This window comes from Trichosurus vulpecula, chromosome 6 (genome assembly GCF_011100635.1).
Source record: "Trichosurus vulpecula isolate mTriVul1 chromosome 6, mTriVul1.pri, whole genome shotgun sequence".
Classification (NCBI taxonomy): Eukaryota; Metazoa; Chordata; class Mammalia; order Diprotodontia; family Phalangeridae; genus Trichosurus; species Trichosurus vulpecula.
In genome coordinates, this window is record NC_050578.1 from 111,082,255 (window position 1) to 111,102,856 (window position 20,602).

General features: G+C 39.0%; 1 protein-coding gene across 1 annotated transcript in view; it reads right to left on the minus strand.

Annotated features, from left to right (window-relative positions):
• The window catches only part of SMARCA5 (SWI/SNF related, matrix associated, actin dependent regulator of chromatin, subfamily a, member 5), a 47,460-nt gene that overhangs the window by 3,122 nt on the left and 23,736 nt on the right, over nt 1-20,602 (minus strand). The window contains exons 10-22 of the mRNA XM_036763178.1: nt 17,491-17,600; nt 13,485-13,711; nt 11,980-12,101; nt 11,744-11,896; nt 10,968-11,100; nt 8,477-8,625; nt 8,154-8,273; nt 7,831-7,941; nt 5,322-5,435; nt 4,709-4,831; nt 3,621-3,753; nt 2,248-2,366; nt 1,546-1,758 (exon numbers count right to left, since the gene is read on the minus strand). Of these exons, the coding sequence (XP_036619073.1) occupies nt 1,546-1,758; nt 2,248-2,366; nt 3,621-3,753; nt 4,709-4,831; nt 5,322-5,435; nt 7,831-7,941; nt 8,154-8,273; nt 8,477-8,625; nt 10,968-11,100; nt 11,744-11,896; nt 11,980-12,101; nt 13,485-13,711; nt 17,491-17,600 (1,827 nt within the window). The remainder of the gene's footprint in view (nt 1-1,545; nt 1,759-2,247; nt 2,367-3,620; nt 3,754-4,708; nt 4,832-5,321; nt 5,436-7,830; nt 7,942-8,153; nt 8,274-8,476; nt 8,626-10,967; nt 11,101-11,743; nt 11,897-11,979; nt 12,102-13,484; nt 13,712-17,490; nt 17,601-20,602) is intronic.

A 20,602-nucleotide genomic window follows, 5' to 3' on the forward strand; every position in this document is an offset into this window, starting at 1 on the left:
TTAACAAGTCCCTTTCCCTCTTCTCTCAAAAGCAACACCACTTATGCCTCAGCCCCAGTATCTTGTCTATTCACTCACCAAAACTTTATCTATTTCAGAGACATGGGATAATTGAACTAGATCTAGAAAGACCTCAGAGGCTACCTAAAACAACCCCTTCATTTTACAGATGAGCAAACTGAGGCTTCAGGAGGTGAAGGAGCTTGCCCAATACCACAGGTTTTAAGTATCTGGGGTAGGATTTGAATCCAGTTCCTCAGATTCCAAAGCCAGTGGTCCTTCTACCGTACCATGCTGACACATACTATTTTTCCTTAAAAACATGATAAAGCTTACCACAACTTAAAGAGCTACAGAAACCCCCTATTTGTAATTAATAATATCACCTGTCATCTAGCAGAGCCTTTTTAGTTCCCTGTCAGTCCTATGTAGCCTGGGCGTAGGTTAGTTTAAAGACTGCAGGGTGGAGGACACACAAGGGAGGAGCATTCAACTGTGGCTACCCATTTCCTAATTCCAATTTCAGGCAATAAGAGGCAGGAGAAACCCTATTAATGATCAAGAACAAGGTCCACATTCACTGACCTTTGATTAAAAAGAACAAAACCTGTTTTTAATTTAGGCTACAAAGAGGGCATTGTTAAGAAGCCCCGCTAGCCTGGCTGCCTGTTCCAGAATCCCGGCACACTGGACATGCCCTCCTTGCACAGACAGAGCAGGTACTTAGAGGCAGCTAGGGGGCGTCACACCGCACAGAGCACTGGGCTTGGAGTCAGGGACACTGGAGTCGGCCTTGGACACTTAGGAGCTGTGTGATCCTGGGCAAGTTACTTAACCTATTTGCCTCAGGTTCCTCATCTGTAAAATAAGGATGATGATGACGATGCCTACCTACCAAGGTTGTTGTGGGGGTAAAGAGAGAAAACAGTATAAAGTGCTGTATCACTGCTAGCTACCATTGTCATCACTGGACACATCTCAAATTGAAAATTGAAGCATTTTCCTCTATTGTCCTGACTCAAGACACCAAAGACACTTGATTTATTTGGTTGCAGACCCATCTAGACTTAGTATTAAAGTCTTAGAGTTGACTGAAGCTTAAAATGGCTAAGTGACTTGCCCATATCAACTAAGTGCCACAGAGAGGATCTGAAGCCAGTGTTCCTTACACCAAGTCCAGCACTATGCCTGCAGCACTAGCTCCCTGAAGACCAAAGACTGTAAGAGAAGCACGCAGACTCTCTTAGAACGTGGTCATGTGGGATATGGTAACACAGGTGGCACCTCTCTCATGCCAGTTATTACATTCTAGGACCACTGTTTTATTTATTGTGTAAGCAAAAACCATCACAAGGCTCTGCTAAAAAGATGGCTCCTGAAAGACACATCATCTTCTCTTAAAGAGTTTAAATAAAATTATACCCTTTATGCCTGTCAGGAGCTCGATCTACAGAGCAGACTCATTCCCATATTTATGAACAGTTCCTGGCACCTAAGTGTTTAATAAACGCCTGCTGCTGAGCAGGAAAGGTCTCACACACTCACCATAGCTGTCCTGGACTTGAGGAACCAGTCAAATCGGAACTGAGGAGAGTTTCGAATACACTGTCGCAATTCATCATACACATTTTCCTTATCAAACCCAAGCTTGTGAAGCATACAAATGAGAAATCGATCCTCTTCCTCGGTGTAGTTCTTTCCTTTGTTAGTACCATACGATATTCTCAGTTGGTGAAAAGGTGCTTTGTATCGCCCAATCTATTCCAGAGAGATTTCACAAGGATTTTCATTAAATAAAATGCAAGTCACAAAACAATTCCAAAACCCACGTTTGTCAAATCAATGATGCCCTTGCATGTCAAACGGGAAATTTCTATCTCAAGCCTTCACAACCGCATTCTGAACTTGCTATAAAATTTTGATTCCAAACAGTAGCAGGAACTTTCAATTTGCAAATTGGCTGAACAGGTATTTGAAGCAATAAATTTTTGGTAGAAAACCCTGCTTCAAATCTTTGAAACTAATTCTCTTAGATAACCATCCTATTAAATAAATAAATCCAAGCTGAATTCAGCTAGAATTATGGCCTATAATCAAGATGATATACATGTATTCATTATATATTTTCAGATTCCTAAAATTCAGCTGCAATTGACATTTTAGAAGTTGCTTTGATTTCTTATTCATGCATAACATTAATTACTCTCATAAAACACTACTCTTACTTAAATAATTGTTAGGTAGTACCTTTGTATCAAGTGCTTTTTTGATACTAATTCTTCTCTGTATTCGTGCTTCTCCCCTTTCAATCTGGGCCATGATCTTCTCTATGTCCTGAAGTTCATTGCATCGTTCCCAGAACACAGCTTAAAGAGGAAAATAAAAAAGAAATTGCAGGTGTAAACTTGTAAGCTTAAATTTTTTACTAACCCAAGTTTTATTTGCTGTTAATATTTTTTAAATTAATGTTTCCTTTTTTTCTTTTTCCCAATACCAGAATTGGATAACCCTATTAACAACTCCCCCCCCCCAATTAATTATAGCTATAGATGCTCCACAGTATTATTTCATTCAAATTCTGCCTCTACTCTCCACTCTAGCAGGTCAAGTGTAAACATTTTAAGATGTGAATAAATTTCAAGAAAGGAACAGGTATATGCTGTAATTAAGCAGCCTATATAAAGCACAGCTGTCCAACATGGGGACAGCCCACACGCCCAAGTGCAACACAAACCAGATTAAAATGTAACTGGGAAAAAATATTTAACAAAATAGGCAAATAAATAAAACATAAGACAATAATACATTTTAAAGCTAAGTCAGCATGTGGCTTGCAGGGATCTTCCTATAATAATCAATGGACCCTGCCTCTACTTGACACCACTGGTGTAAAGAGCACTACAGCAGTAAATTAAGAGACCTGGGATGTAGTCTCAGTCACCACCCAGAGACCTCAGTTTCTTCACCTAGATAAAAACAAGAGGTGGCTCTTACAACTGTAAACGAGTCCACGATTCCAGGCAGATTGTAACTAATTCAGATCCATAATACTTATGTGGCAAATCCAAAAATTTTACTAAATTCATACTCACATACGACTAAGGGTCAATTTAATGGTGAATGAAATGATAAGATCACAGAGTTTTAAAATTGGAAAGCATTTTAGCATTCTATTCCGGTCAGCCTCCTCATTTTACAGAGAAGGAAACTAAGGCCCAGAGGGGTCCATCCAGTGACTTGCCCAAAATCATACTTGTAATAGGTTCAGCTACTACCAAAGCCACAACTTCCCATCTTTGTTCAGCTACACCTGGGATGGAGGCCTTCCTCCAACACTTATCACTTTGAGTGAGACCTTGAATGAGTCCCTTCAAATCTTAGCATTTAAAGACTGACTCTCTATGTCACCTACACAGGCAAACAACCGCACCAACAGATTCACTGGCTTTCAAGAAAAATGCTTTGGGTATGTAATCTATAAATATAAGCTAATCATTATGTTCTTAAATGTTAATTATAACTACAATCACTCAGATGATAAATAAAATGCCCCAACTGTGGAGACAGGAAAACGTGAAAGCATCACAACAGATTCAACTGCAACACCTGCACACAATTACCTGAATACTCAATAACTTCTTCTGGCGTTTTCCCTTCTACTTCTCTAGCTATGTTCTCAATATCATCACGGCCCCACTTCTCATTAGCTTTGATGAACTGGTTAAAGTCTCTCTTGTTCCAGTTGGTAAATCCCTTAAAACGAATTCAAGAAACATGTCTTTTAATGTTAACTAAACATAACTTTCAAACAGAATTCGCAATATAACTGTAGAGGTAAAGAATTCTTGTTATACTTGCTTAAGTACAAAGTATATTAGAATAACCACTGCAGAAGGCATCTGTCAGTGCATTCTTATCTTCAGCCATCGAGTTTTAGAACAGCCACTTTTAAAATGACATTCACTTGTTGGCACTACTGAAATTAAGGTATTAATTATAGTATTAAAATAAATTTGCAAACCACAAAATACCTGTGCAAATTATTTGGAAGAAGAATAAAGTAGGCATCATTCGTTGGCTGTTTTAGTTGTAATCTAAAGAGCAGAACTTAAGAGCACCTCACAGTGCTGCAGTACATACCTTCACTTTTACATTTATAGATAAAACGTCAACATATTTAAAGCTATATATATTCACAGATACATTCTTATTTAATGTCACTTATAATGTCATGCATTTATTTTTTGTTCTTAATAACAAGCTTTTCATTTGCTCTCTCATTTTGTTCCTTCCTTGCCACCAAACAAACAAAAAAACCCTTGTAACAAACATACGTAATCAAACCAAACAAATTCCCACACTGGCCTTTCCACCGAGCACCTTCATCTACTCTGCCTCGAATGTGCTCAACTTCTCTCAATTCCAGCAAGCCTTCAAACATCAACTCAAATCTTGCATATTGCCAAGCTTTACTGGGTCACCCAACTTAGGGTGACCTCCCCCTCTCTCCAAGTTCTTTGAGCATTTGGTTGTCATATGCCAGCAGGCACTTGGGTTTTTCTAAAAATCAAAAAATACTATTTCATTTGTCTGTACTTTTCTCTCTCCTCTCCCTACCCCGTGCCCAGTCCAAAAAGGCTACTTGAGAGCTGGCATTGTCATCCACGCCTTGTAATCCCCAGAGTGCACCACCAATTCCCACACCCACCTGGGTCAGAAGCTTCTCTTTTTCTTCCAGTTCTTCATCATTGAGGGGCTCTGCTTCATCAATTTTTAGCTGTTCTTCTTTTTGTGCCTGGGCTGCATTTGGTAGGTCAGGATTACGGGGTACCTGAAAAATATGCAGATTTTGCTAGTACATCAGGTGATATTTTAGTTTTAATGTGATATATCAATTTCTTTTTTTTTTTTGAGGGGGGAAGGCAGGGTAATTGGGGTTAAGTGACTTGCCCAAGGTCAGGCATGTAGTAAGTGCGTCAAGTGTCTGAGGCTTGATTTGAACTCAGACCCTCCTGACTCCAGGGCCGGTGCTCTACTCACTGCGCCACCTACCTGCCCAGAATTAATTCCTTAAGTTTGAGAAGATAACATTGTACTGACTTTGCTTACTTGATATCAATCTATTCATCTTAAACAAAAGGCTAAAAAAAAGTACCAAGCTAAAAAGTGTTAGTTACAAAATTAATATTTTTCTTTACTCACTGTCTTAAATTCAGAGAGTAATTATTTGCAAGACCACCTATATTTAGAGAAGCTTAATCAACATTTTTCTGAATGTAAAGAGAATACAGAGTCAAAAATAACTGCAAATGTCTAATTACCTTATACCCAATTGTTTTTCTGTAATATAAAATTTCTTTTTCCAACAACTCAAATAAACGCGGAGGAAAGAACTGGAAATCCTGAACATTGGGTTGTTTTGGAGGTCGAGGAGCCTAAGAGAGGGAAAAAATTATAAACATTTTAAAAATTTAGTCCCAAAGCTTACTTTATGGTCTTGTTGTCACTCTTAAATTTACTTTTCCCCTCCAAACAATAACTCCCTTCAGTGAAATTAAACAATTAGTCATTAACCAAAATATTTTACATATCCTATAAACTGGAGGTGAGACTAGGGGGAATGGCAAATTCATATTTAGTGTTTTCACTGTTTGAAACAAAAGAAATACCCACACAGTCACAGTGAATTGTTCAGAAATGGTATTAGTCCAAAGACCTGCAGGGGCTGAGTTACAACTTTTGCCCCACGTCTTCCTAACACTCTTCTCTCCTGGTTGGCCTTTTACCCAGTCTGACCGCTCCTTCTCAGTCTCCTTTGCCACCTTATCATCTCCATCATGCCTCCCTAATAGTGGGTCTTCCCCCAAGGTCCCCTAAGCCCTCATCTACACCCTCTCTTGGGACTTTATCAGGTCCTACGCAAATAACTCAGATGTGTATATTCAGCCAGTGTCTCCCCTGAACATCAGTCCTATGTCACTAGTTGTCTACTAGACATTTCAAACTCAAAATCCCAGAGACAATTCGAATTGGGAACGCCTTTCCTTCCTCAAAACCTCCCCCGCTTCCTATCAGAAAAATCACTGTCCTCCTGCTATCCCAATTCCATAACTCCACCCCTTCTCTCCACTTCTTCGGTGTTTAACCACCTCTTGCTTAGATTATCGTAACAGCCTCCTAATTGGTTTGCCCGACTCAAGTCTCTCACCACTCCAGTCCATCCGCCACATCACTGAGGGTGTGTGTGTGTGTGTGTGTGTGTGTGTGTGTACATACATATACAAAAACACACATTTTTTATGTGCACTTGTCTCCCCCATCAGCACATAAGCTTCTTGTGACAAGAAATTGTTTCATTTATTATACATATATCCCCAGTACCTGGCACATAGTAGGTGCTTAATAAATACTTGCTTATTGATATATGACCTTGGGTAGGTCACTTCAACTGTCAGGGCCTTCATTTCTTTATGTGTAAAATTAGAGGACGAGCGGACTTTAGATTCTCTAAAATAATACCAAGTCTTCCCCAAAAATTCTATATTGATAGGCTGAGGTTTATTCCATATATATTTTATGAAATGAACTAGAAACAAAGTCAATGCTCATTTACTGGGGAAATGGCTAAAAAACAATAATAGTAATACATGAATTTAATGGACTATTTCCGCTGCATCATAAGATGAACATGACTAGAAAGAAGCTTGGGAAGATTCACATGAACTGACACTAAGGGAAGGAGAACTAGGAATATAACATACACAGTAACATAGATGTAAATGAAAAGACAACAATAAAAAGAAAACTAACACTAGCAATCGTGTTGACCAAGCCTGGCCCCAAAGAAGAGACGTGTCTTCCTCTCTTCTTTGTAGAGCAGATGGCATATGTACTTTCACACGTTATACATGGTGGAGGTTTTGGTCAGTTTTTCTGAACTTTTTTCTTTTTTATTCTTTGTTATGGTGGGGGAGGCAGGGACAACATATTGGAAATTAAGGCAATATGAAAAGCAAGATGTAAGATTTTTAACTAAAAACATACAAATATGCTTCTGTGAAACCTGGATTTGTCAGCTGTAGAATTATAAACAATAAAAATAATTACTTAAAATTATATGCATACATGTGCACATACATGGAATGATCCTAAGATGTGAGAATTGGAAGGGACTTCACCAGCCATCTGGTCTAACTCCTCCAGGGAGCAATCACCACCACTACACCATTTCTTCCACATAACACCCCTTCAGAGACATGAACACAACCATCAGGACCCAAATGTTCTGTTTTTCCAGGCCTTCACCAAGCTAGCTGCCCTCTTCCGGGCACTAACCAGGTTACCTAAGTCCTTTTTTCCATGATAGCCAGAAATGAACACAATACTCCAAATGGGGTCTGACCAGTGATGAACACTTTCCTTTTCCTGGATGTACCCCATCAGCTTTTTGGCTGCCACATAACACTGCTGACTCACAATGTAAATGCAGTTCACTAAAAAAAAGTTCACTAAAAACTCCAGATTAGATCCTTTTTAGAAGGACTATGTCTACCCTAGCTTTCCATCCTATAATTATCCATACCGAATTTTAGCTTATTAGATTCAACCCAATACTCTGGCTAACCTATCAAGATCCTTCTGGATCCTAATTCTTGTCATCCCATGTGTTAGCTTTGTGTCATCCCCAAATCTGATGAGCACCCCACCTGCACTTTTATCTCATTCACTCATTAAAAACGTTACAACAGCACACAGCCAAGTGCAGTACCCTGGGGTACTCCACTAGCAGGCCTGTCTGGACTCAGCTACTTCCCAATCCAACAGACTCACCTTAGGCGCTTTGGGCTCACTGACTCGGAGGGCCTCCCTGAAGTACGCATCAACAGCATAGTTGGCTTTTCTTTCTCGCTTGGGCGGTTCAATCCACTCTGTGAATGCCATCTAATAGAGAAAAGAAAAGCTTAATGGCACATTTTAAACTTATAACTTTTTCTAACCATAACTCAAATTCTATTAAACTGATCTTCAACACCTAACAAAAATATATATAAATATATTTCATGGATTATGTACCCATGTTACATGTGACAGTAAGCATTCTAAAATTTCTATAAAATGAGTCATGTCCTTCATTTAAATGTCATTCAGATTACCTTCTGTTTTTCTCTGTAGTCTTCACCTTCAAAGTTATACACACTAGACTCTGTATCCATTGTGAAATTTCTCAGTGAACTTTCACCCATCTTGGAGAGCTTTTCATTCATTTCTGCAGTCTGTGGGGAAACAAAACCAACTTCATAACAGACCGAGAACATGAAAACATCAAATTTTAAGAAAACCAAGATTCGAGTGTCCCCATATGAAAAATCTACTTATAAAATACATTTACAACAAATGATCCAATATTAAGGATTTCATTCTGAAATTTTAAACATTCATTTGATACAGAAAGCACATTATTCAACCTATAACTCACCTTCTTTGCACCTCTTTCCAAAATACCATCAATATCTTCATCAGTAATTTCACTCTCCTTTGAGGCAAAGACATGCGTTGCACCGTGCCGAATCATCTGCAGCATTTCATCTTTCCCAATTTTGTTTAGATTTTGATCTACAAGCCTTCCTAAAGAAAAGAACACATTGTATGGTTTTAAGAAAATAGAAAAAAAAACTAAGAAAAATGACCTCGGTTAAACAAAATTTAGCATTCTATTATTTTCATGAAGCACAGTAGCTATCTTATAAAGATATTTGACTACCTGCTGACAAAGTCATGTTTCAGTACTAAATCAAATTATTTTCCAAATATCCAAATCTAAACTTCTACTTTAAATATAACTTGAAGGTAAAAAAGGAAACACAGCTTTAAAAATGTTTTTAAATATAAGCAGATCCAATATTCAGAGTCCTGGCTTCCTATATACATGCTTTCCCACCTCTAAGTGTCTTTCTTCACCTCACCTAAAGGACTCTAATCTTACCCATCCCAGGCCAGTCCAAATCTCTCTCCTTCCTCTGAATTCACAGCACCTACTGTCTATACCACTAATCTGACAAAGCTTCTGTCACTTCATAATTATATAATTTTACAATTATAGGAGTATATTAAACACTCCAACCATTGATACCATACCACCCAATCAGATTTGAAAGCTCCCTTCTGGATTGTTGTCTCACACTGCCTTTTATCTCACATAACACCTGGCACATTGCCTTGAACAAAAATAGGTGGCTTAATATTTGACTGATTAAATGAACATTTCAAACCAAGAACTCAATGGGAAGTATACAAGTTCAAAAGGCACCAAAAACAATCAGTTTCACCATTCTCCCTTGCTCCAATGTCTTGCAGCCAACAATTCCCCTTAAGCCAGCATGTCCACTGAGCTGTTCCCTTGCCCGAGAATCTGCTATAATTGCCAGCTGCCTACCGCATAAAGTCTAGTCTGTTCTTTAATAATCTTGGCCCTACTAAATCTAATCTCCCACTATTCTTCAACTCGATACTTATAGGTCACCTAATCTAACCCTCTCATTTTCTAGATCAGAGGTTCTTAAGGCAGAGAAATGGTTTTTAATATTTTGTATTTCATCATTTCCTTTAAAATCCTCTGCATTTTATTTTATGAACCTAAAAAGCATTCTAAGAAGGGTACATAGGCTTCACCAGATTGCCAAAGCTTGAGAACCCCTGTCCTAAATGAAGAAACTGACACCCAGAAATATGACGTGCCCTGACCAATGTCATAGATCTACCAAGTGCCAGAGGAGGATTTCAACACAGAACCCCTGAGGGTGCTCAGCCCCTTCGACTGACCTCAGCAATGGGCGGTCTTACTTCCACCAAGGTGGCACGGTCAGATTTCAGTTGAGGTAATTGTAAAGGAAAAGCGATCTACCTCAACCCCAACCTCACCGAGACCCCACACTCCCTCATCACCCTCCCCCACTCCACACACACGTGCACAAACACAACTCTTAATCCCACGAGGGCTTCTGTTGAAGGTAAGAGCTTTCTACGCTCACCTCTCTTCTCTCCCCTCATAGCAACCACCTTAGTTCTAGCCCTCATTGAACACAATGACACCAAAGACCATGTCCCTGCCTGACTCAACCAAGCTTCCTAATGCTCATTTAGCTTTTAATAAAGCTTAATAAAATCTGGTTCAACTTACCTTACTGACATCACCCTCCCCTACTCTGAGCTAGCCAAACTGGCCTCCTCTCTACTCCTCCTACAAATTCTCTTCCTGTCCTTGGACGTGCTCTCCGGCACCACCTGGTATCAAGGCCCCTCCTAAATCCACCACCAGTGTAGGTTTTATCAATTTCACATTTATCTATGAACATGTATCAGCCCACCAAAATGTAAGCTCCTGGAAATCAGCAACTATCCCTTTTTTATCTGTATCTCCTGTAGCTCGCACATAGCGGGTAATTAATAAGTATGACTGACCCCACCCCGCTCGCTCTCCATCACCTCAGCACCTCTAAACACCTTCATTTTGCATTCACTGGAACACTGTCTTATCAAGTGTTCTGAAGCCTAGCACTGGACTCTGTACGGAGCTCTCACTCTAACAGACATGCAGAACAGCATCGCGGCACAGCATCGTGTGCTGGGAGCTGATGCTGTGAGACACAGAGATGAGGACTAACAGAGTTAGGAGAGGAAAGACGTCAACACAGGAGTTACATGTACTTCCACATCCCCCACTATACTCTAAGGTCCAGGACAGCACAGACCACATCCTGGTTTGTCTTGGTTTGGTTGTTTTGCTATTATCTCCCTCTAACAATCAGCACACAGGGAATACTTAAGACAAAACTAATACTTTGGAGTTAGCTTAGTAGCCATTTACAAATGGTTAAAAATGAAACAATCCTAATAGATTTAGGAAAACACACTTCTTCCTTGCTAAACCATAAAATATGCAGTCCTAGGATTAATTTTGTAATACACACCTTGCTGAATGACTATTGAATCCAACCTGAGTTTCATCTCTGCACGCTCCACTATTCTTTCCTCCACAGTATTGTCGGTGATAAACCTGAATACTCGAACAGTCTTGGTTTGTCCAATTCTATGTGCTCGATCCTAAACAAATAAGTGAATATACATGTTATACAGCATGCTGGGAAAAATTTATGTAGATAATGCCTGATTGTGTAGTTATGAGCCCTCTTTTTACATGATAAAAACTTCCTTTATAAAATCTGCAAAGGATATTTTCATGTTCCTTCCTCTCAAAAAAAAAAAAATTCTAGCTCACTATTAGGTGATTCCTTAAAATAAATGTTCTAAGAATCTTCACTGGAAAGAATAAATCTTGAGATAACACACTATAAAAATTCTCTGACTCACCAAAATCGTTTGAAATACATTAATTTTATTAAAGATCCATTAAGAATTTGACTCTTATTTTTTTAATTTTCAAACTCTTAACAAAGATCTGCTTTAAATATAAGCCTCATCCCATGTTGCCCCTATTTGATTAATACTAAATTAACTCTACTACTAAAGATAACTTAAAAATTCAAAAGTAACCAGAAACACACAAGCTCCCAATACTTTTATTCAAGGGTTTAAGTGATGCCAGGGAGACCTACCAAATAAGTCTCCCCATTAGACTAGGTGCTTCCCCACAAAAACAGAATTTAGGCACCTGTAAAGTATATAATATTGTGAAGAGCATTTCCACCACTTAGTTTTGGGGAAATAGGTATGTTTGAATCTTTACCATAGCCTGAAGATCAACTTGTGGATTCCAGTCTGAATCATATAAGATCACAACATCAGCAGTAGCAAGATTTATGCCAAGACCACCAGCACGTGTACTTAACATAAAAACAAATTTGGAGCTGTTTGGCTCATTGTATGCATTGATGGAATCCTGTGTAAAACAGAATAAATGTCAAATAATAATCATGTCATGCAATATCCTTTCCCTCTTTTCCCCCATCAAATTTAACTCACTTGTCTCTCATCATGAGGAGTCTGTCCATCCAACCTGCAGTATTCATAATTCCTCCACATGCAGTAATCTTCCAAAATGTCTAATACTCTTGTCATCTGACTGAAGATCAGTACTCTTGAATCTGTTGAGGATTACAATAATTCAATCAAGACCTCTTAACAGCAGCAAAATGTCCAAATATAACATTATGTTGTAACATACAACGTATAACACATTATTCAAAACATAAGACTAATAACCACATAGCAACTAAAAGTATGCATGAAATCTATTACATCCTTAACTATGAATTTTGTATTACATTATTAAGCCCTGCCTCTGACACATACTATATATGACCCTGGAGAAGTCACTTAACCATTAAGTGCACTAGGCAACTCTCTAAACTCTTATGCTGGAGAGCTATTGCTGACCTACATTACTAGAGGGGAGAAAATTACAGGTCTGGACCTTCCTCCTCCCCACCCAAAAAAAGGATTTTTTTTTAATCCATATAACTTGAATGTCTCTTACTAGATATGCAAGACCTTTTCTCATCCATTGAATAGCTTTTATTCAACACACAAAAGCTTAGGAACCCTCACTGTTTCTTTGGGGTGACTCATGACTCTAGTGAGCATTTCCTAACCAAACTTGTCTTCAGCCTTTGTCTCCCATTCACCTCTTCTTCCAAAGATCCAAAGGCCATATACTTCGTCCCAAGGTCAATGGCTGACCCAACTACACAATATAGGAGATACCCTATTCCACCGTTCCTCGTGTATGGACAGCTCAGTCACATTCAAGCAGTACAGGCAACAGGGGAAAGCAATCTCAAGTTGCATATGTGAATGTCTGGAGTCAGTCCCAAAGGTAAGGATTAAGAGACTGGAAAACTCATTATCATAAAAAGAAAACAGATCCTACATACTTACATTGTCTTCCAACATCTAAATGGAATCATATGCATACCAACTTCCAAGTATGACAGACTGCACAATGTAGAGATAACATGTGATGTGAAATACTTCTAAGACACTTGCCAAAGAAAAATGCAAGTTGAAAAGAAGCCAAAAAGAAAACCTATATAGAGATCTCTCTATAAAATGAATCTTATGAAGTCTTTATGAAGCTTCATTTGGCATTTAAAAAAAAAGAAAAGAACCTGGGAGGAGGGGAGGGGAGTGGCAGGAAATCACAGGACTAGTATCGGAGAAACCCATACCTCACTCCAATTTTCCCAGTAAAAATCATTCACTACATGTTAAATGCCTTCAAAGAAGTACTTTCAGAACGTACACATTTAATTATTTACCATAATTCTATAAAGTACACTAGGTAACCAAGTGATATCAAATAACTATACAGATGAATGAAAGACTCACTTAAATGGAAATGCCAGTTTATTATTATACTTATATTTATTATTGTATCTATTATACTACTCAGAAAACTCCACAAAAGTAACCACAGAATTTTTCTTTTAACTTTAGAACTTTAAAACAATTGTCTGCCGTGCTTATACCTTGCTCTTTTAACTTGGGAAGAAGTTTATCTAGTACAACCATTTTACCACTATTGGTAACCAGATGCATATCTGTTGTGTAAGGTGGCCCAGGTTCAGCTCCATCAAAGAGATATGGATGATTGCAACATTTCCTCAATTGCATTAGGATATTCAACAATCTCATTTTGTCCATTTTTCCTGCAGAGTTTAATATGTCTATATCCTTCATTAGTATCCGTGTATACCTAAGGAAAAAATACTTTTCAGTAAGTTCAGTTCTCCCTAATAGTTCATTATTAATCATTCATATCTGTTACAACTATTCATAATTAATCTTCTATTTCTGGCAAGAAATTAACCATTGTCAGAGCCAAACTTAGTAATTTATTACAACTGCAATGAAATCAAATTATATTCTACCAAAATATGCTGGCATAATGCACATTTGACTGCCAGAATCTCAAACATTTTCATGATAATCCTAACTAAGCAATTAACACTAATCTAACTCTTATCTCCTTGTTTTTTCATATACCAACTATATTCTTTAAACTCATACCAACTTAAATATATACCAACTGCATTCTTTAAACTTAATTTTCACATTATGCACCAAGTACCTGACACAGACTCAATAAATGCTCACTGATCAGTACTTTCTAAAAGTCTATTTTAAAGAAAAAAAAAAAGGCAAAAATAAGAGACAGAACATTATAGAAATATAAAAAGTAACAAAACACAAATATTAAGAGTTAGGAAAAGCCCAGTTAGAAACATAAACCGGGGGCGGAGCCAAGATGGCGGCTGGAAAACAGGGACTTACCTAAGGCTCTCCCCCAGGACCCTCTAAACAGATTAAAAAATGGCTCTGAACAAATTCTAGAACTGCAGAACCCATGAAATAGCAGAGGGAAACAGAGCTCCAGCCCAGGACAGCTTGCATGGTCGCTGGGTAAGGTCTATCGCGCACGAAGCTGGAAGTAGAATGGAGCAGAGACAAGCGTGGGCTGCGCCCGGACCAACCAGACTGGGAGCCAGGCAGAACAGGTCCTAGCACCCTGAATCAGTGAGCTGTGGCAGTTACCAGACTTCTCAACCCAAAAACACCAAAGACAACAGAGAAGGTTAGTAGGAAAAGCTGCTGGGACAAAATAAAGGAGTTCTCTGTTTGGCCACCGCCCTGGGGGCAGCAGAGGTGGTACAGCTACAGAACTACAGCTGCAGTTGCTTCTGGCCCCAGGCCCACCTGGTGGGAGGAATTAAGTGGCAGATTAGAGCAGGAGTGCAGAGCCTGCTTAAGATCTGAGTCAGGTCCCACTTGGCAGTTCTTGGGGGAGGAGGAACGCTGGTGTGGCAGAGCTTGCTGTGTAGAAATAGCTCTGAAAACAAAAGCGTATCCTCTCAAGCTTGGGACAAAGTACTCTAAACTGTACAAGCAGTCATACCCCTATGAAAAACTCAAGGGTCAAGTAGTTGGCTGGTAACATGGCCAGGCGGCTAAAACAGACTCAGATTCAGACTCAGACTTCAGAATCTTTCTTTGGTGACAAAGAAGACCAAAACATACATCCAGAAGAAGTCAACAAAGTCAAAGAGCCTACATCAAAGGCCTCCAAGAAAAATATGAATTGGTCTCAGGCCATGGAAGAGCTCAAAAAGGATTTGGAAAAGCAAGTTAGAGACGTAGAGGAAAAATTGGGAAGAGAAATGAGAAGGATGCGAGAAAACCATGAAAAACAAGTCAATGACCCAAAGGAGACCCAAAAAAATGCTGAAGAAAACAACACCTTAAAAAATAGACTAACTCAAATGGCAAAAGAGCTCCAAAAAGCCAATGAGGAGAAGAATGCCTTGAAAGGCAAAATTAGCCAAATGGAAAAGGAGGTCCAAAAGACCACTGAAGAAAATACCACCTTAAAAATTAAATTCGAGCAAGTGGAAGTTAGTGACTTCATGAGAAATCAAGACATTATAAAACAGAACCAAAGTAATGAAAAAAAATGGAAGACAATGTGAAATATGTCATTGGAAAAAACACTGACCTGGGGAATAGATCCAGGAGAGAGAATTTAAAAAAGCCATGATCAAAAAAAGGGCCTGGATATCATCTTTCAAGAAATTATCAAGGACAACTGCCCTGATATTCTAGAGCCACAGGGTAAAATAGAAATTGAAAGAATCCACCGATAGCCTCCTCAAAAAGATCCCAGAAAGAAAACTTCTAGGAATATTGCTGCCAAATTCCAGAGCTCCCAGATCAAGGAGAAAATACTGCAAGTAGCCAGAAAGAAACAATCAGGATAACACAAGATCTAGCAGCTTCTACATTAAGGGATTGAAGGGCTTGGAATATGATATTCCGGAAGCCAACGGAGCTAGGATTAAAACCAAGAATCACCTACCCAGCAAAACTGAGGATCATGCTCCAAGGCAAAATATGGACTTTCAATAAAATAGAGGACTTCCAAGCTTTCTCAGTGAAAAGACCAGAGCTGAATAGAAAATTTGACTTTCAAACACAAGAATCAAGAGAAGCATGAAAAGGTAAACAAGAAAGAGAAATCACAAGGGCCTTACTAAAGTTGAACTGTTTTGTGTACATTCCTACATGGAAAGATGATGTGTACAATTTTTGTGACCTCAGTATTAGGGTAGCTGAAGGGAATATACAAATATATGTATAGACAGAGGGCACAGGATGAGATGAACATGAAGGGATAATATCTAAAAAAAAATAAAATAAAATTAAGGGACGAGAGAGAGAGAAAGGGAGAGACAGAATGGGGTAAATTATCTCACATAAAGGTGGCAAGAAAAAGCAGTTCATTTGGAAGGAAAGAGGGGGCATGAGTGAATCTTGCTTTCGAGTGAATCATGCTCTCATCGGATGTGACCTGAGGAGGGAATAACATACACACTCAACTGGGTATCCTACCCCACAGGAAAGAAGGAGGAAGGAGATAAAAAAGGGTGGATGACAGAAGGGAGGGCAGATAGGGGGAGGAGGTAATCAAAAGCAAACACTTTTGAAAAGGGACAGGGTGAAGGGAAAAAATTCAGTAAAAGGGGATAGGTTAGGAAGGAGCAAAATATAGTTAGTCTTTCACAACATGAGTATTGTGGAAGGGTTTTGCATAATGATACACATGTGGCCTATGTTGAATTGCTTGCCTTCTTAGGGAGGGTGGGTGGGAAAGGGAAGAGTTTGGAACTCAAAGTCTTAAAAGATGTTCAAAAAAAAAGTTTTTGCATGCAACTAGGAAATAAGATATACAGGCAATGGGGCATAAACATCTATCTTGCCCTACAAGAAAGTAAGGGAAAAGGGGACGTGGAGGAGTGGGGCGACAGAAGGGAGGGCTGACTGGGAACAGGGCAATCAGAATATATGCCATCTTGGAGAGGGGGGAGGGTAGAAATGGGGAGAAAATTTGTAATTCAAACTCTTGTGAAAATGCTGAAAACTAAAAATATTAAATAAATAATGATTAAAAAATATAAACCAATGCAGTTTAAGTAGAATCAAGAAAAGAAGATAATATAATGACCACAATATAAATGAAAACAACTCCAAAAACCCCACGATAATAAATGCTTTATGACCAAGTTCATGCCCTAGGAGATGAGAAAATACACATCCCACCCTCCCATGCAGATGGCAGGAAGAAACGTGGGTGTGGAATTTAGCACAACTGACTGTCAAACTGGGCTGACAACGGAGCTGGTTGATTAGGTTTTTGCTTTATCTATTAAATCAAATGAACCTCTCATACGTGACCCTTTAAAGACTATTACAAAAATATTTAGGTATATATAAATATATGGTCACCAAATGAATAAGATAAAATAGAAATTGTATTTAGGTGATAGTTATAGAATTTCTGTTTTCTCTAATAATACTAATGCAATGACTGCTTTGCAAACAGGTTAGGATCCTCCTTTTTAAAAAAAGTACACAGTACCTGCTGTAATAAACCAGCAGGACACTACCCAGGAAAAGAAACACAAATAGAAATTCACTTACCATTCCCTTTGCATTTTGCTGAGACCTACATAAATTTTAACTTCCTTTTTTGGAGGTAAACTTTTTTCAACATCAGCCTTAATTCGACGAAGGAGGAATGGGCGCAAAACCTGGAAAAAAAAATAATAAAATGTCTTTCGGACAATCTGTTTGTCTAAATACATAGACGATTAAATAGAGACAATGATTTTGAACTGGAAAAAATCATGGGGGGGGCAGTTTCTATTTAGGCTTTAGTCCTCTATTGTGTGTCTTACGTGAACTGATGAATGTTATCTAAATATGAGGAAATATTTTAAAAATTCCTCATAAGACAACAGTGATTAAAAAGGTGAGGAGAAATGATTTTTAGAATAATTTGACATAAATTTTAGTAATGAAAAGGAGCACCCACTCTGTGAATACTATAGAAAAATCTCTAACAAGTTCCATTTAAAATGTTTTTATATATACAACCAACTATATAGGATAAGACTGTTACTCCATCATTTCAGTTGCATCTAACTCTTCATGACTCCTTTTGGGGTTTTCTTGGCAAAGATACTAGAATGGTTTGGCATTTCCTCCTCCAACTCATTTTACAGATGAGGAAACTGAGGCAAACAGGGTTAAGAGACTTGCCCAGGGTCACACAGCTAGTAAGTGTCTGAGGCCAGATGAAGACGATCTTCCTGATTCTAGGCCCAGAGTTCTATCCGCTGAACCACCCAGCTGCCCACAGAACAAGTAGACTAACTTAGAAATCATGTTTCAAAATTTAATTTGCAAGCCACTACCTGATTAAGGCAACTCATTCACTTTTCTCACCCTTCTAATTTTCCTAATTCATTTCCTAAACATCCTAGTTTCCTAATAAACTAATCCCTCTTTTACATAATGGAATTTCAAATATTCAGAAAAAAAAAGTCCATCTCCTCCAGAAGTATTCTTTTTTCCAGGCTACACATTCCTAACTCTTCCACCCAACTTCTACACAGCAGCTTCGAATCCCTGCAATCACCAATTCAACAATCATGTTGGTAGCGCCTCCTACATGCCGGACATTGAGCTAGACTCTGAGGACACAAAGACAAAATCAAAACCATCCCTGCTGCCCTCATCAGCTTACATGTTCTCTGTGGAAACAACCTCAGCATGTTAAGTGAACACACGACATACGCAAAGCAAATACCAGACAATTTCAGAAGAGGGAGAAACTAGCATCCGAGAGATCCCAGAAACACTTTATGTCAGAGAGGCTGGAGCTAAGCTTTTAAGGAAATCTTATATTCTAGGAGACAGCTACGCAGGCCTCATATAGCGAAGGCCTCAGAATAGGAAGCAGACTTCTCAGTACCAATTCCAACACAGCACACAGCTTTCTCAACGCCTTCCTAGGACAACGTTCAGAACTGTGCCCCAAACTTCAAACCTGGCTTGGCCAGTATAAAGTAGAACAATGGCTGCTGCCAACAAGTCACATCAATTAGTGCTGCCAATGCTAACATCAGGTTAGCTTTTCTAATAGCCAATAGTCAGTCATATCTAGCCTAAGGTCAAGTCTTTTAGGAAGACTATCTCACAGTATCATTCCCTTTCCTTTTTCAAGATAAGGAAACTATAAGATGCATGATTACCTTGAAGTTTTAAGATTAGAAGCACCTAATCTTGTCTCAATGTCTAAACCAACACACTAGCTACCATGCACTTCTTTTCATTCTCCACATGCAAATACACCAAAGATTTGACAGTTTATCAACATGGAGTGACTCCCAACGTGGGAAATCTCCTCAATAACACAAGTCAGAACTAATCTATGACTTTCCTAAGTCTTAGGGAGTTGCTTGATGTTGTTTGGTTGTCATCCTTCATGCTTGAAGAAGACCAAAACATCATTGTTAGGGTCAAGGTACAATGTGTCCACTGTGGCTGATCAGATCAACACAAGCTCAGAAGGCTCTACGCCACAGGTGAGGCACAAAAAGTCTCCATGGACATTTGGCGGTGAGTTGTCTTTAAATCTGAAGACCTCAGTTTCTTTTCAACTACTGCAATTCTGTTTCGCTCACAGAGCACAGCACTTTCTTTGATGCAAGCACACTATGCTGGGCAGTCCTGTGCAAGGATCTCCCATGTCACACAATAAATTCCAAAGTTCCTTAGAGAGACTTTGAGAGTGCCCTTGTATTACTTCTGCTAACCTCTGTGAGCGTTCCCCTTAGGTATGATCTATACAATAGTCTTTTAAGTAGACATACATTTAGCATTCAAACAATGTCTCCAGCCCATCAGAGTTGCGCTCTCTGCAGCAGAGTTTGAATACTTGGCAATTCAGTTCAACAAAGGACCTATGTCTTTCTTGTCAGGTGATCTTCAGAATCTTCCTAAGACAATTCAAATGGAAGTGATTCAGTTTCCTGGCACAGCGCTGGTAGACTACGCAGGTTTCATAGGCATAACAACAAGGTCATCACAACAACTCGATAAATCTTCAGTTCGGTAGGCAGCCTAATAGCTCTTCTTTCTCACTCTTTCCTTCACAGCCTCCCACTCTGGCAATGCATGCATCAACCTCACCTATATATACATTCCTGGAAGGTACACAGCCAAGGTAAGTGAATTTATCCACAGCATTCAAAATTTCTTCATTTGCTGTACTCAATGATTCCAATGGATGGTGAGGTATTAGCTGGTGGAAAACCTGTTTTCTTGGTGTTATCAGGCAAAAATTAGCACAAGTGGCAGAGAACCTATCCATACTCTATTGCATCTAAGCCTCAGAGTACACTGAATACACAATTATCTGGGAACAAAAGTCACACACCCATTCTCCCTCCATTTTAGTCCTGGCTTACAGCCTTTTCAAGTTAAATAATTTGGCGTCAGTGGGGTAGCTGGCCTTGATGGTATTTTTATGCCCATTGAAGGCATCTGATGTCACTGAAAAAAATCATGCTAAAGAGGATGCGAGCAATTACAAAGCCCTGAGAGCACTGTCCATTACCCAGAACCCGGGAAAGCATGCTGCCAAGAGACTGATGGACAATACTGATAAACTTCTCCAGGTAGCCAAATTTTGTCATGACCTTCCACAAGCCCTCATGACTGACATTATCAAAGTTCTTGGTCATAT